Source organism: Cygnus atratus, chromosome 1 (genome assembly GCF_013377495.2).
Source record: "Cygnus atratus isolate AKBS03 ecotype Queensland, Australia chromosome 1, CAtr_DNAZoo_HiC_assembly, whole genome shotgun sequence".
Taxonomy (NCBI): Eukaryota; Metazoa; Chordata; class Aves; order Anseriformes; family Anatidae; genus Cygnus; species Cygnus atratus.
The window spans coordinates 128,411,643-128,426,523 of NC_066362.1; the positions used below are offsets into that span (position 1 = coordinate 128,411,643).

Sequence of the window (14,881 nt, forward strand, 5' to 3'; positions counted from 1 at the left end):
TATCCAGGATGTCGTCATATCACACTTCACCCACTTCCCATTCTAAGACTTTTTCCCTGATAACTTAATAATTGGTCTATATGTGAGTCTTTTATTCTTTATTCTGTATTTGGAGAGACGTAGTTAGTAGTTATGCTAATATTCTTTGAAATTTCTTGCTTTTCTAGATTTCATGATTCTTAGGACCTCGTTATCATAGGCTTGCGCACTGGTTTCTAAATGTTTTAGAAATCCAGTTGTCTTTCCAGAAACACATGGTCAGATATTAACCTATCCTTCACTTTGAATTGAAAATGATAGAAATCAGTCTGTTCTTCACCTGTGCAACTTCTGTGCAGACCTTTAGAATCTCATTTTAATAAGTCTGTCCCCATAATGTTTTTTCTTGACAGTTTTGTTCAGGGTGTGCATGTAAGATGCGAGTAATTTTATTCTCTCAAATCAGAAACTGATTAGAAGGTCCTAAGAATCAACAAGTTATGAGGAAGGCATCTACCATATAAGTGTTGCGTTAAATGTTCAATTTGTTCTGCGAATTGAAACACTATAAACAATTACAAGTAAGGCAATTAGTACAAGTTAAGTCCTTGCTGTTCCTGGCAACTATTCAGTACCCTCTCTGATATAAATTGCAATACTAATAATCAATGTTTACATCACAAAACTAACTGTGGAATTGATTATTCTTTTATTCAAGTGATCCTTACAGAACTGTGAAGGGTATATTAACAATACTGAACTCCTGATAGATTTTCTCCAGAGATACTCTTCTGTTTCTGTCTGTAGAAGTACTGCATCAGGGTGATAGGATGAAAATTTTAGCTCTGCTGCATAATCCATAGTTGTTTCCAGGAGCTTAGTCGCATGCTTTTGGTCAATAAACATAGAAAATCCAATGAACAATTGCAGAAGACTGCTTGACAGTAAGGAGTATCTTATCTTCAGAATTAGATGCTCATTCAGAAAGAGCACATAAATCTACATTTTAATAGAACGCATTCCCTAAATCTGGCAGAATGCTGAAAAGAGCAGTGTTAGATGTTTGAACCTTGAGATAGTGAGGAGAAAATTCCATTTCCCTCCGGTGTCTGAGAATTGTGTGAGATGATGTGTCATGTTGCAGTAGTACTGTCCTTCCTTAAAACTCTCATTACTGGTGAAGATGTGTGTAGAGCTCCACAGAACAGTAGATGAAAAAAAAATGAATGCCCTCAGGAGGGATCCCATTGTGTTCAGGTTTTGGATTCTGATTTCTTTGTGCTTGTATCTGTACAAATGTCAGGCGTGTTGCTGGTATGTTTGGGAGCTTTTAGATACTATTTTAAAGGAAGAAGCTCTATTTTTTTTATTGCCAGTCTGTCTAACAGGAGTAATAGTTCTGGTGCTGGCTATACATTGGAAGTGTGTGTATTTTAATCTTATGTTGAAAGTTTGGTTTGAAAAGGCAATAAATGTCTGAGAAGGCCTATCCACTTTTTTTTGAGAGAGATCTAAGTATGGATGATTAATGTACGGATTAAAGCGAAAATGTTCAACTTCTTGTACCAGGCATTACTACATGAAAACAACTGGTTTGTCACATACAGCTCAGCAAGTAACAATGGTAACTATTGGAGGAGTAAATATTACATAGCTCTTGAATTAAATTGTTTAGATTACTTAAGGGATAAGTTGAATGTTACTCATCTCCCTTTATGGAACAAAACTTACTCAAATATCAATGTTAGTAATAGCACTGTGTGAAATGGTCACTGGATTAAATTGATAAAATTGAAAAATTGGTAAATTTGATACCAGCCTGTGCTACTACTCTCTCAGTCTATTAAGGTTACAATAACAAACAACTGATTTTAAGTTCTCTTCAAGCATAGGTGAAGCTTTCTGATTAGAGCTTATTCTTTTAAGGAATTGATATCCTTAGCTTGTTAAGAAGTGAAAAACTAATGCATTCTTCAATGCATCTATATGGAATCTTCGAACAGATGTTCTTTACTGATGCATTTGTTTGCTTTCCTAACGGTGGACTTGTAGTAGGACCTCATAAAATTGTGTTAATGAATAACAATAGCTGAATATTTTTAAGTGAAATAACTTTTATATAAAATGGAGAATATTTTCTAAGTTATCTTAAATAGAAATAAGCTGTAAATAGTGTTTTAATTTGTTTTTTTTTTACATAGTTGATACTACATTTTCACTGCTGCTTGATTTTGTGTTTATAGAGCCAGAATGAAGACTGGGGAGGTTTGTCTGAGGATATCTTATGATTAAGAGCAATCTAAGACATTAGCCCTTTTGACCCCCATCTAAGTGATTGGTAACTACCAAGTTTACCATTTTGGTGGCATGGATTAAATGGGTGCTATGCAAAGACTGTTGCACGTGTAATTAAATCCTTGCAAGGGTAAACAAAAATGGGTGATGGGCTTAACCTTCTGCAACACTTGCATGATGGTCTTTGAAGAGTGCTTTGAGTGTTCCCTTTTATTTTCCTTTGTTGTACTAACCGCATCAACTCAAAGTGTCTGACTTCTACTAGCTTTCTTTTGGTGTCGATAATTAAGTGGGATAATGCAAGTTAGAGAAATGGATACCAAAACTAATAACTAAACAGATGTTTGGCTTTGTTTACTTACAATCAACCCATGTAAATGTGTATTTACTGGAAAATGGGCTGTTTACATCTGCTGTGCAAGGAAGATGGGCCCTAAAAAGACTGGGTGCTGCTGCAATTGACTGTATATCAAATGCCGGATGCTGCATGACAGAACAAAGCTTATTTGCATATATAGTGCATTGCAACATATTTTTGTCCAAAGTGTTAAGTGGAGTACATTGTGGCAGTCCTACTAATAAAGGTAAGATTTTGTCTTAAATAAGGCAAGTTTAAAACGCACATGAAAATGATTTGCTAGAGAAAACTTAATTAGCCTGCTGCTTATTTGATATCAGGATACACAAGTATTTCAGTCGACAAATTGGCTCTTGTAATGTGGAACTGCGGTAATAAATGTAATTTCGTATGCAGCTTTATAAAGATCAGGAATTAGTTTCCAGACCAAAGAAAATTATTAAAATAGGAAAAAAAGTTTTGTAACAAGTTCAAAATCAAATATACTGTTATGTATCGTTTTACCACTTAGAAGTTACCTAGTACATGATATGGCAGTTGATTGGTATCGGGGAGTGGGGAGTAACTAATATGTTTGCATATTAGATCTGTAGAATAAGAGCAGCCAACAAGAGTCGTTTGTTCAAAATTGAATTGCTTACATGAATCTAGTCATATACTAAAACAACTGAAAGAGAACCTAAATGTTCCAACTTGATTTTTTTCCACATTTTTTCTTCACATCTATTGCTTTTTTTTCTCTTCATAATAGTAAGCTTATTCACAAAGTGTGGTTTTCATGGTGAGGTTAGTGTTAATACTGTGACTGTAAACATTTTCTTGTGATTAGAACTTTAAAAAGGATATCTGTGTTAGTTCAGACCTATGTTAAGCATAGAGTTTTTATTTAGGAGTGTTAATCTTGTTGTCTTAGACTGCTACAAAGACTGATACAGGAACATGCGAGCTCAAGCTTAGAGAATTCTGGGTGACTTGAGTTTATCTACAGTATGTCCATTAATTCTTTGGGGGCATGGTTTTAGCTGAACAAATGTGCTTTGTCCCCATTGATTTAAACAGTGGTGTTATCAGTTGCCTATGGGATGCTTCTTCCTGGGCTGCGCTTTTCCCTGAAAGGAGTGAAAGAATAGTCACTGTGTACAGAGCATAACTTCTGCTCGTTGTGACTCTGCAGAATTTGCAGAACAGGGGATGATGTCTGCTGGGGTGAGTGGAGAGGGACAGACAGATGGCTGCACAAAGTGAGAGGGATAGTTTGCCTCCTGGAAGTAACTGCTGCTCATGTATAGGAATGAAGGTCATCAGTGGTAAAGAAGGTTGGCTGTGGGCAAAGGGGGAGTTGGATTCATGTGCTAAAGGTAATAATGTAACTTAAGTTACATTTTATTTTCAACAATTGCTAGTGTATGTGTGTTTTAAAAAGCCAGTGTTCCTCATGTATTGTGTTTAAATGATACATGTTTGTATTTCAATATTCATTTATAAAAACCCATAGTCAGCGACTTTTCACTTTCTTGTTAGCAAACTGGCCCTGCAAACATTTGTCCAATCAACTATAGGAAGGCAAAGTGCTGCAGAACAGGAAGGAGTGGGACTGCTTAAATACCATTGCCATGGAAGCTGAATGATACTGGATGTGACATGGCTGTTACAACAGCATATTCTGGTCATCCCTTCAGAAACACAGCCCAGCAGTTTAAGTAATGGTTCCTTAAGCAAAGGGGAATAAGTAATGTAAACCTCTAGCCGCAGTGCAGGACTGGAAGAGAATGGAAGAAAACATAAATGAATCCTTTTATGCATTGTTTGGCAACATGCCAAACATGCAGACACCGTGGTATTGTCTGGGAGAGGAGAACTCGGTGATTTGTTTTATAACTTCGGCTCTGGCTTCGTACTACAGAGCATTCTGCAGTAGTATTTCCCTAAAGCTTTTTGTGTTCTTGTGGTGGGAAAGCAAAGCCTCCAGTGGCTGTTCAGAACCACCCTCGCCATGAAAGCTCAGACCCCGTTAATTCTTCCTAGCTCACTTTGTAGCAACTGACGGGCAGGTAGAAAGCACTGCCTCCCAGGGTGATTATCACCCCCGATCCAGCAGGTCAGAAATAGCAGGAAGCAGGACCACCCACTGTTATCCGGTTACAGTACGTAAAGTTTCCACTGGTATTTTTACTCCTGCTTTTGAGAGGGAGGTAGGCAGGTCACTGCTGTTTGTGTGTCACGTCCTCCTGCTCTGGTCTGCTGAGGTAATGGTAATGTTTTAGACCCTAATCGTGCACATATGCTGGAACATTTTGCTGAGAAACACATCCATGACAACAACTGCTGTTTCAGAGAATCGTGTTGACTGATTTGCACCAATCTTGAAGGCTTTGTTGTCCTCTGTGCATAGGAAATTGCAGACAAGATCTTGACTTGGAGTTAGCATCACTACAGATTTTTTTTTAAACAATATCATAGTTAATAGTTGTATTTGAACACAGTGAAGACCTCATGGGTATTTCTAGGCTCTCTGAGGAAACAAAACACATTGCTTTCCCTTGTAAGTAAAGTAGACTTTTCCCAATAACCCTGTAATTGTAGTTTGAGTACTTAGCTAAGCAAAGATTGGGAAACAGTTACCCTACTATTTTAACGTCCTTGAAACTTCAAGTGAACAGTAGCAGTTTCCTAAAGCAGCCTCTCATTAGAAATATTTCCTAATAAAGATTCAGAAGTAGAGTGTAAAAGTAATTGCTTCTGAAGAATTACTGAAGAAGTGCTTGTTAAATGTTAATCTCTACTGTAAGAGCTTCATGTTTTTAAACAAACCCTCATCCTTCCCCTCTCTTTTCCACATAAGTTTTTTTCAGTAGAATCATTCCTAAACTGCTGTGCGCTTCATGGCCCTGCATTTCGTCTGTTTTCACTTGGGGTTTGTTTAGATGCTGGGGAAGAACAAATGAGCAACAAAACACCAGGTCTTTATCATAAGGTAGCCACCATATTTCTGTCTGCAGTTTAGCATGGCTTACATTCATAGGGGTTTGTGCTGGTTTTGACGGAAAGTTGAAACAAAAACCTAAGCAAATTTTACCTGACAAAGGAGGTATGCCAGGTGTTGCTGAAGTATGTTTCTCACTGTTGAACTGTCAGCAGGGCAAAACACTGAGCTTGAGTCAGCTTGGTTTAGGCATAAATTATTTCTTGTCTCTTTAATGCCTGAAAGAAGTAGACTGTTTTCTTGTCCACTGCAGACAAAAATTGCAGCAAGAAAATAAATTCCAAGTAGATGTTTAGAAAAATTTTAGTAGCGATGATAATGAAGCATTTGAGTAGGTTGCCTGGGGGATGTTAAAATGTTTCCATCACTGGATGCCTTTAACAGATTAAATATATATATATATATCAGTAATGTTACAGGTATGCTGTTTGGAGGACTGTATTAAATGAAGTCCCTTCTAATTTTTGTATGACTATGATATTTAATTAGGCTGAGTCATTACAAAGCTGACTGAGGAAAATGTTGCTTGGGCTGGCTAAGTAGTTCTGTGACCCAAATTCTACCATTTTTTAACTTAATCTCTAATGACTTGGACTGAAAATCCCAGTGTTACCAGCTTCTAAAAATGAGCTGCAAAAACAAATGTCAGTTTGAAAAAAATAGATTCTACTAACTAGGATCTACATGTTAAAGTCAGATAAACAGTTGACATACACATTTTTAAAATAAGTGGTGATTTTTCAGGGGCAGTGTTTCATGTTAGTTTGACGCTGTATTGTTCTGTAAGAACACCATTACCTCTTCCCTAGCTGCTAGATGAACTTATAAACTCACAGCTAGTTAGCTGTCTTAAGCACATGCTTCACAGGCTCAGATGTCTGAGGTCTGCAGAGTCCCATAGAAGGAAGGAAGGCAAGGTAGTCTAGATGCTGGTTGTAAAAGTTGACATCTGTCCTTTCCCCTCCCAAGTATGTTTTCTGGTATTCAGACCTGCAGGCTCACTTCTCTGCAGGCAGTGTGGCAGGGAACACGGAGAAATTTAGCAGTTCATAGTTGAAGCATGTGAGGTACCATAGTTCTCTGACCAGATACAATTTGTCAAAATTTTTTTTCCTGTTGGTTGTCAGGCTACCACAGTGCCGGACCTTCTGCGCGTGATATTCTAGGATGTCCTCGGTACAGAGGGCTCACTGAAACTGCAGCAGTTTCCATCTCACAATTCTGCTCCTATCGCTTCATCTCTGTTACTGTTATCTTCCCTTTCATCTTTTAGATTCACCTCTACAGTGTCAGTTTATTGCTAGGCTAGTTGCAGGTGGTGTTTACATGTTCCATAAGCTAAAATGCTGCCAGGAGTGAAATTACCACTTTCTTCCTGTTATCTGACACTCTACCTTGCCTTATCAGTAGGTAATACGTTTCTGTCAAGATGAGACCCTAATCCCGTAATTAATCTATTTGAGTCAGTCATCTAATTTTGTGTACCAGTATTTTCACACCAGAGATACTTAATTCCTCTTTTCAGTGGTTTATGGCCTCAAGAAAGAGGTGGGGAATACCTGGAGGGCGGAGTTGGGGAGAATAGAATATTCAGTTGTAAACTGGGATAGTTTGGAAATTACCGAAAGGTAACAAGTAAACAAAAAAGGAACACTTCCATGTCCTTATTTGTTGATATCAGGTAGTGTAAAACTAAAAGATAACAGGTAAAAAGTGAAAATACAAAAATGTAAAAAATTAGGTGTTTTAGATTGTTACAAATATGCCTGTTTTTTAGTTGTCTTCATGAATGAATGTCATGCCAGCAGTGTAAGTAAAGCAGAAGTTCTCCATAATTCTCTGGAAATGTTTTGTCTGTGGAGGCTTCTAGAATTACTCTTAGTCAAGGCTCCTACTCCTGGGGGCTAGTATTGTATGCTGTCAGTTTGTTTCCTTTTCCAGTTAAAAATATGCCTTAACTCTCATATACTCTCATTTTTAAACGTACACTGACACTTGACTTTAGTAAGAATTTTAAGAGTTAAAATTCCAGTTATAATTCACTGCTATACGCCAATTCTTCCCAGTTCTGCCAAAAATCACGGCAGACTTCACTTTGCAACTGCCACTGAGCTGTTGTTTGAGAACTACTGGATTTGTTCCTGATAATTTTAAGTAACTGGTATGAAATAATGGTCAGGTTACCGATTCTTAAAAAGCAATGTAAATCCTGTAAAGCCTCTAAGATATTTTTGTTGGGACTTCTACTAAGTGGAGATAAGAATTTAAAAAATATTAAACCTTGAACACTTTGTGAATTAGATGGCAATACTGCTGTGAAATAATACGGGACAGAAGAAATGTTAGGTTTAGAAGTCATCGGAACTTTCTCAGTTCTGTTCCAAGACTTCAATGATTGGAGGGGGGATAGGGTGCTAAAATACTTTGAAGGTTTTAATGGGTATAAAATGAAAGATGCTAACTAGTATGCAGAGAGGTTTTTCTCCCAGACAGTGCTTAATTGGCATATCTGGGGCGTATGCTCCTAAATCACTATTGCTCTGTTTAAAAACTTTATCTGTCTTCAAGGCATTGTTTTTTATGGGGGTTTAAAAAAAAAAGTTGAGTGTTGCTTGATTTCTAACTCATCTTTCAACAAATTGTGTACTAACTTTCATGCTGATAGAATAAAGAGCTGGGTTATTAAGTTCCGTGGCATAATTCAAAAGCAAAGAGCTTGGCCTGCTGTGAGAGGTGTCTCAGATTCCTCCCATTTTTGAGACAGGAGCTCTTTAAAAGAATGGTAATTTCTCTATCAAGTAACCCCCCTGCTGCATTACCCTGGTGTGTTGTGCTCTTCGCAGTTGCATTCTGGGGGCCTGTTACCAGTGTGTGTCTGTGAGAGTGGATATGGTAGGTGGTGTCAGGAGTTCACCTAGCACACTGCTATGTCTCTCACAGCAGCCAAAAGTTGATGCCTGCCAAAGAGGCTAGCATGTAACAGATACATAGGGTGAGCCATCTCTGGAACAGTTACTCAGCTCCAAACAATTTTTGGCTCAGAAGAAACTCTGAACTTTCTAGAGTAATTATGATGTGAAACTCTCCTGTATGTTGATGCTGCCAGCATGCAAGTACAGGGGGGTAAAACCATGATTTTTCCCTAGGAAACCTAGAGTAGTCAAAAATGCAGTATTTTATGTATAAAATGTTCTTCCATGTCAGGGATACAAAAGTGAGAATCTTTTTTTTCCTTGCATATATGTCCACCTTTTTATTATGTGTAAGAATATGTACATTTCTTTTGTAGCCACGTCATGAATACTTTAATGTCCCAGTGTACTAAATGGCTTCATTCATCATGCATGCAGAATTTCAGAGGAGATAGACCTGTGACTTACTCATGACAACATTATCATCAGCTTGGTGAATCCAGTCATCTTGAATCTAATAGAATACCACAACCATTCTCTGCTGTTGTACTTTCCTCTTCCCCCTATGTTTTACAGTGTTGTCTCTTCACATGTCTCATTTCAACAAAACTTGTGCTTCTTGGCATATGGTTTAACTTTTTTTATTGTGTGTAAGCTTGAAGCTTTATGCTTAAAAGTTCTGCAGAATTTTCTGAGCTAAACATCTATTTGCTGCAGCACCTGTACTGTAACATTACTTGACCTGTTATCTTTTAACTGTGTTTTGGTGGTATTTAAACAGAGTTAAAATCAGTAGACTGTTAATATTTACTGAGATATTAGTGTGGTAGTAATGTAGTAGTTCCACACACATATACACAGAAGTATTAAATATTGCACATAATTCTACATAGATCTTGCATCTTAATTAAAGATGCTCATACCAGTATCCTTTGCTGAATCTGGTACAATAGTGTGCCTTACCTTACAAAGAGAAGGAAGACAGAATTGATGAGGGCAATGAGAATGACTTACGTAAATCTGGAAGTTAAAACATTTGTATTTCAATGTTCAAAAGACTGGTGTGAGTTAAACAATTGCTGCTACTGAAGGAGAGAACAAGTTCATTGTTTCCCACATGATTAGGATGGGAAAGACTTTAAGTTCATTAATAGCATACTTGAAATGTGTCTCCTTCAATTGATATTTACAGTTTTAAGTGCAGACTGCAGTGTGCATCAGCAAACTGCCACACACAAATATGATGAGTAACTTTCAGTTAGAAAGAGTGGGCAGAATGAGAGGGCACTCATTGTGTCCTCTGTTAGCCTACCAGAAGTGTATTTTGTAACATAAAACCAATGCTGTCTTTGAAAATTGTTGAAATATAATTAGCAAAGAGGTGGTTAGAGAGGTTAACTAGCTACTTAAAAGTAGCTAGTAGCTTACAAGTAGCTAGTTCCACATTTTATATGTGGTAATGCACTACATTTCAAGTGTTAAACTGACATAAAGATAAGAGACTTAGGGGATGGGACAAAAGATTTGGGTTAGACTTGCAGCATTCTGAAATCATAAAGACAAGATCATAGGAGTGGTTTTCCATTTCCAAGTTTGCCTTTTTCTGTAAGACATTAACAATGTATTTCTGAATGTCTGGTTAATGCTGCTTTAGCCTGCATTATTTCATGCCTGTTGGCTTAAAATGCTGTGCATTGAGCTGTAATGAGATGCTGTTTTTCTTGTTATCTGTATACAGCTGCTTGCTTCTAAATGACTAGGTAATGAATTAGCTTCCCTGGCATGTTTGAAATAAAAGTATTGCATGCACTTTTGTCTCATGTGAATGGCTCTTTTCCTCATCTGTGTTCTGATATATTTCAAATTCGCATTGTTTGCCTTGGGTGATTCTGAGCCGCAGGTAGCGTATAATAAAGCAGAATGTATTCCATAATTGCATAAAATGTTTGACACTTCCTAAAACAAATAACATGAACAAAACATAATCCATTCCATTTGTTTCTTAAAAGTCATAATTGGTGAAATTATTCTAGCAAAACACATTAGCTTTTAGGTGTTCCTGTTGAGATTATATTGTTGATATGCATGTGAGAAAGCATGTTTGCCTCAAGGCTACTGCTGTAGTATTAAAACGTTAACATCTTACTGAGTTTTAACTGGTGAGGTCTACCTGTGGGCAAGTAGCAAATGTCCTTGAAATAATTTGCTTTAAATTCATTATCAGCCAATGACCTTGATTTATTTGAAGAAATTTAATCTTTAAGTATATGCCTAGTGAAAATTATCTGCAGCTTTGAATAGGCAGTGAAGATGGCAATAGTAAACTGCTCTAAAGATAGCAGCAGTGCACTGTCTTCAGTTAGAGCAACCTTTTTTTTAGGTTTAGTAAACACACTGCTTCACTGCTGTAAACGTCTACTGCTGTTGAGTCAATTTAAAACTTTAAATGATTGTTCTACCAAAGATATTTTCAAGACCCAGAAATCTGTGAGAAGTTTCATGATTTCATGTTTTCCTCAAGGTTTTTTTTTCCACTTGAGTTCTGTTGCTATAGTTGGTTAAAAGTATAGGATTTTTTGGAGTAAAATGCATCAAGTTATTGGATAGGGGAGAGGCATATCCTCTAAAATGAATGCAACAAAATCATCTGGGAATTTAATGCTACAGGTTATATTAAAAACATGGTATAGCTTCCTCTTCAAGCAGCGTCTCTTTTTGGTGGGGGGGCATATTAAATACACAAGTAAGTCTTTAAGCCTACCATACTGCCTTGCTTTATCAAGGTCACTGCAGTTCTAAGAATATTTAAATATTGCATCAGTGAGAAAACACTACATCCTTAATTCCCTGCGTATCTTGCTTCCAGTTTTAACTTGTTTTTTTCTTTTTGGATTTTGGAAGCCATCTGAAAGTGCTCAGCAGGGGACTTTTCCAAATGCTGACTTTCAAGTGAATTTGCCTTTAAAATATTATAACTTTTAGTTTAGTGTTAAATAGTCTTACATGTGAATTGAATTGATTGAAGATTCTAGATGTGATCATTTTGTGCTCCATAGTTGAAGTCCATAGAAATGAAGTTCTGGTGTTGCTTGCAAGATTTAAGGCTTTTAATTTTGTACTTTACCAAAAAAAAATATTTTTCTAAAAAATGTTTAGGTAACAATTTGTTTAGGAAACATTTGTTTGCTGCTTTAACTGTTATCTGCCTTTTTCCTGCTTCATGACATGTCTTGCTTTAGGATGCTAAAGTAAGTTTATTCATACTCTGGATATTAAAAATGCTTATGTTTCCATAAAGATACAGTATCCCTTTTTATTTACTATCATATTGTTAATAATTATGGCAAAGTACTGCTTAATGTTTCTAATAAGACTAATATGTTTTTCAGATGCTATAGCAATAATGAATACGGAACTGATGATAACCCTTTGGAGTTTTGTATAAAACAACTTGCTCTGACTATAAACAAAGCTTTGTAAGAATAGAATTAACCTAAAACTTTGTATTCTACCTGCTGTAGAATAATTCAATTCCAATCCTGGCAATTCCTCCACTGTCAGAACAGTAAATTTATTGACACCAGCTGTACCCAGGAACCTGGACTTGTTTTCTTTAAGCTAAGTATGTTACCTGTGTTAAATGTCTAGGCTCTTCATGAAGAGCATGAGGGATACTGTATCTAAGTAGCTTCAGTCTTTTCATCCATGCATTCCTTCCAGCCTAGCAGAGACCCATGAAACAATTTACCACAAAAATAACTGGCAGACTCCATTGCAAGATGCTTCCCTGTCCCTCCCCAGTTCGTATCTCTATTACTGGGTTGTGGTTTGTTCCCTGCTGGTACACTTGAATTGCTTTTTTTTTATTATGCTTAAGGGCAATAAAATCTACCAGCTCTTCCTGTGAACCATGACAATCTAATTAACAGCTCTTTGAAAAGTGCAGCTAATGCCATGTTTGCAAACTGCAGTGCTTTTATATTTTCATGTCTTTCAGCTTTTCTTTAATTAAGCATCTTTCATACTAACTCTCATGTATGGTGTACTGTTCAGTAGAAGCACAGGATCCATTTACCACTGTCTCAAATTTTCCCTCCGTAGGAAGCAGAGACCCCACGTAGTGTACTTGAAGAAATTGGATTGACATAAATCTTCAGTTCTGCTGATGACATCTCAGTGTTTCATACTGTAAATGTTCACTGCCTTCATTGTAATGTTTAGCTAATGGTGTAAGATGCTGTTTGTCAGTATTACTGTTTTGCTAAGCTGCTTCATTCAGGCCTACAAGAGAAATTCTCCTTTTGAAAAGGGAACAGGAAACTGAAGTCCAAACACGATAAACGAAAGGGAATTAGATTTAAATTGACTCAATGTCTGTCTTCTCTGCATTTATAGAAAAATTGCATTTGATTTCAGTAAGTGTACTGTTTTTATAAGCAAACTTGACTTCAGGAAATAAATGTATCATTGCCATAGCATATCTAAATGAACGGAAACTACATGGACAACTTCAAGTATGAAATGTTATATTGTAGAAATTGTGTTTATGCAACCAAAGACTTTCGTTCATCTATGTTTTTAGTCAACAGGTGTGATAATTCTGCTTTCTTTCAGTTGATGCATTAAGATTGGAAATAACTGTTTACTACTGAATTTGCCATTATACCAAAGAATCCTCTTAGGATCTGCATATCAAACTGGTTAAAAACTGTTAAGGTGGTAATGCTTTTTGCAAGAAAGCTGCAAACTGATCATTTACTAGCAGTGAAAATGTATTTACATGTAGTTATCTGAGCAAAACTGTGCAAGTTACTATATTAAAAAGGGAATGCATGTAGTTAAAAATCCAAACAGGGAAACTATTTTTTAAATCAGTATTAGCTTGCTCTGAATATAAACACAAAAAAGTAGCCTTTTTGACACTATAGAGGTATGTAATGAAAATGGGGTACTTTTGAACATGGAAAGAGGGAGCTTTACAAAAGGGAGTTTTTATGATTTTCTTCTGAACTCTACAACTTAATTTGTATTTATTGGTGTTTTATAGTTACGCTTTAATGGGTGTTTAAGCACCTTTAGGAAAAACAGTGTCAGCTTCATGTTTGAATACTTTTCTTGACTTATATCTTTCATGTGTGATGCATCCCTTATAAAACTCCTACCTGGTATACAGTGGTATAACCAACTGATTTGCAGTGAGAACTTTTAAAGCCAGATTTGTATACGAGATTCACTGCAAATGGGGCAAAGTGATATCAGGTGATAGTTTGACACTTCTCGCAGGCTTTTTAATTGTACATTCGAACTGTTTCACTTGAGGAGATGTGGTTCATGTATGCTTTGCGCGTTCTGAGAGGGTATCGGCACACCTGGGAGTAGCAAAGTTCTGTGTGCGTGCATGGTCCCTGAGAATGCCAGGCTTTGTTTCCCTCTCTTCCCTTCCCAGCAATTTCACTGTAGAAGTCCATGTTTGGGCTGGGTCAGTTAAGTACGTAGTGCCATGTATGTTCTCACCAAACTGAGCTTTGGCATGGCTGGTGGAGGCAGTTGTGCAGTGCTAGCACGAGCAGTTACACAGCCGGGGGAGAGCCAGGCTGTGGGCCTGGCCTGATGGGGGCTAAATGTAACCCACCAGAAGAGGGTTGGTGGTGACAGGCTTGGGTTCCCTGACCCAGGTCCCAGTGTGGGTGGCAGCAGAAGGCAGGGGTGGGTCTGCATGCCTCAGTGGCGGTGCTGGAGCAGAGCCTGTGAACTCGCACCGTTCAACTTTGTCTGCTTAAGCCATCATTTCTGGGATTTGAACATACCGCATTGCTAGAGACCGTGGTTAACTTTAGGCACACACAAGCAGTGGGTTGCATTTCCTCTGTGCAAGATGTGCAGGGATAGATGAGGTTGAAGTGGTGTTAGAATACCCCTCAGTGTGAGATGGAAGCAGTGAAATTACCTTTAGTCAAACCTGAAGCAATTTCCTACGTATTCAGCGTTTTTAAAGTTTACACTGTTACTTGTATGTGCTTGGCTGGGTTAAGCTTTGTTGTGATTGTGATGAATAAATTGTTTGACCTCCGTCGTACTGTCACATTGGTTTAGTTGTAATAAATGTCCATTTTTACACCGTTGCTTTGTGTTTATATGTAATTAGTTCCTTTTTTTGCAGAGAAAAAAAAGGCTACTCAGTGCCACCTTAAAAAAAAAAAGGGAAATTTTATTACAGTGCTTAACCTGCTCTTGAGCACTTTATTAAAAAAAAATGTGAGAGAATACTGTGTCCAAGATTAGTTATTTACATCCATTTAAATTCTACAGAAAGCAATAAATTAGCAAGTTTTTGGAAGGCTTATCACATTAAAC

At 37.2% G+C, this 14,881-nt stretch overlaps 1 protein-coding gene across 7 annotated transcripts in view; it reads left to right on the forward strand.

The window, feature by feature from the left end:
• AP1S2 (adaptor related protein complex 1 subunit sigma 2) overlaps positions 1–14,649 on the forward strand; it is a 30,382-nt gene extending 15,733 nt beyond the window's left edge. For 3 of the 7 annotated variants that reach the window (XM_035542025.2, XM_050708424.1, XM_035542027.1), the window contains one exon: positions 12,629–14,649. In XM_035542025.2, the coding sequence (XP_035397918.1) occupies positions 12,629–12,676 (48 nt within the window). In that variant the 3' untranslated portion in view covers positions 12,677–14,649. Of the gene's footprint in view, positions 1–2,222; positions 2,318–8,904; positions 9,022–12,628 lie in introns of those variants that run through there. The other 4 variants (XM_035542032.2, XM_035542033.2, XM_035542029.2 and 1 more) reach the window with 3 other exon arrangements.
• The last annotated feature ends 232 nt before the right edge of the window (positions 14,650–14,881 follow it).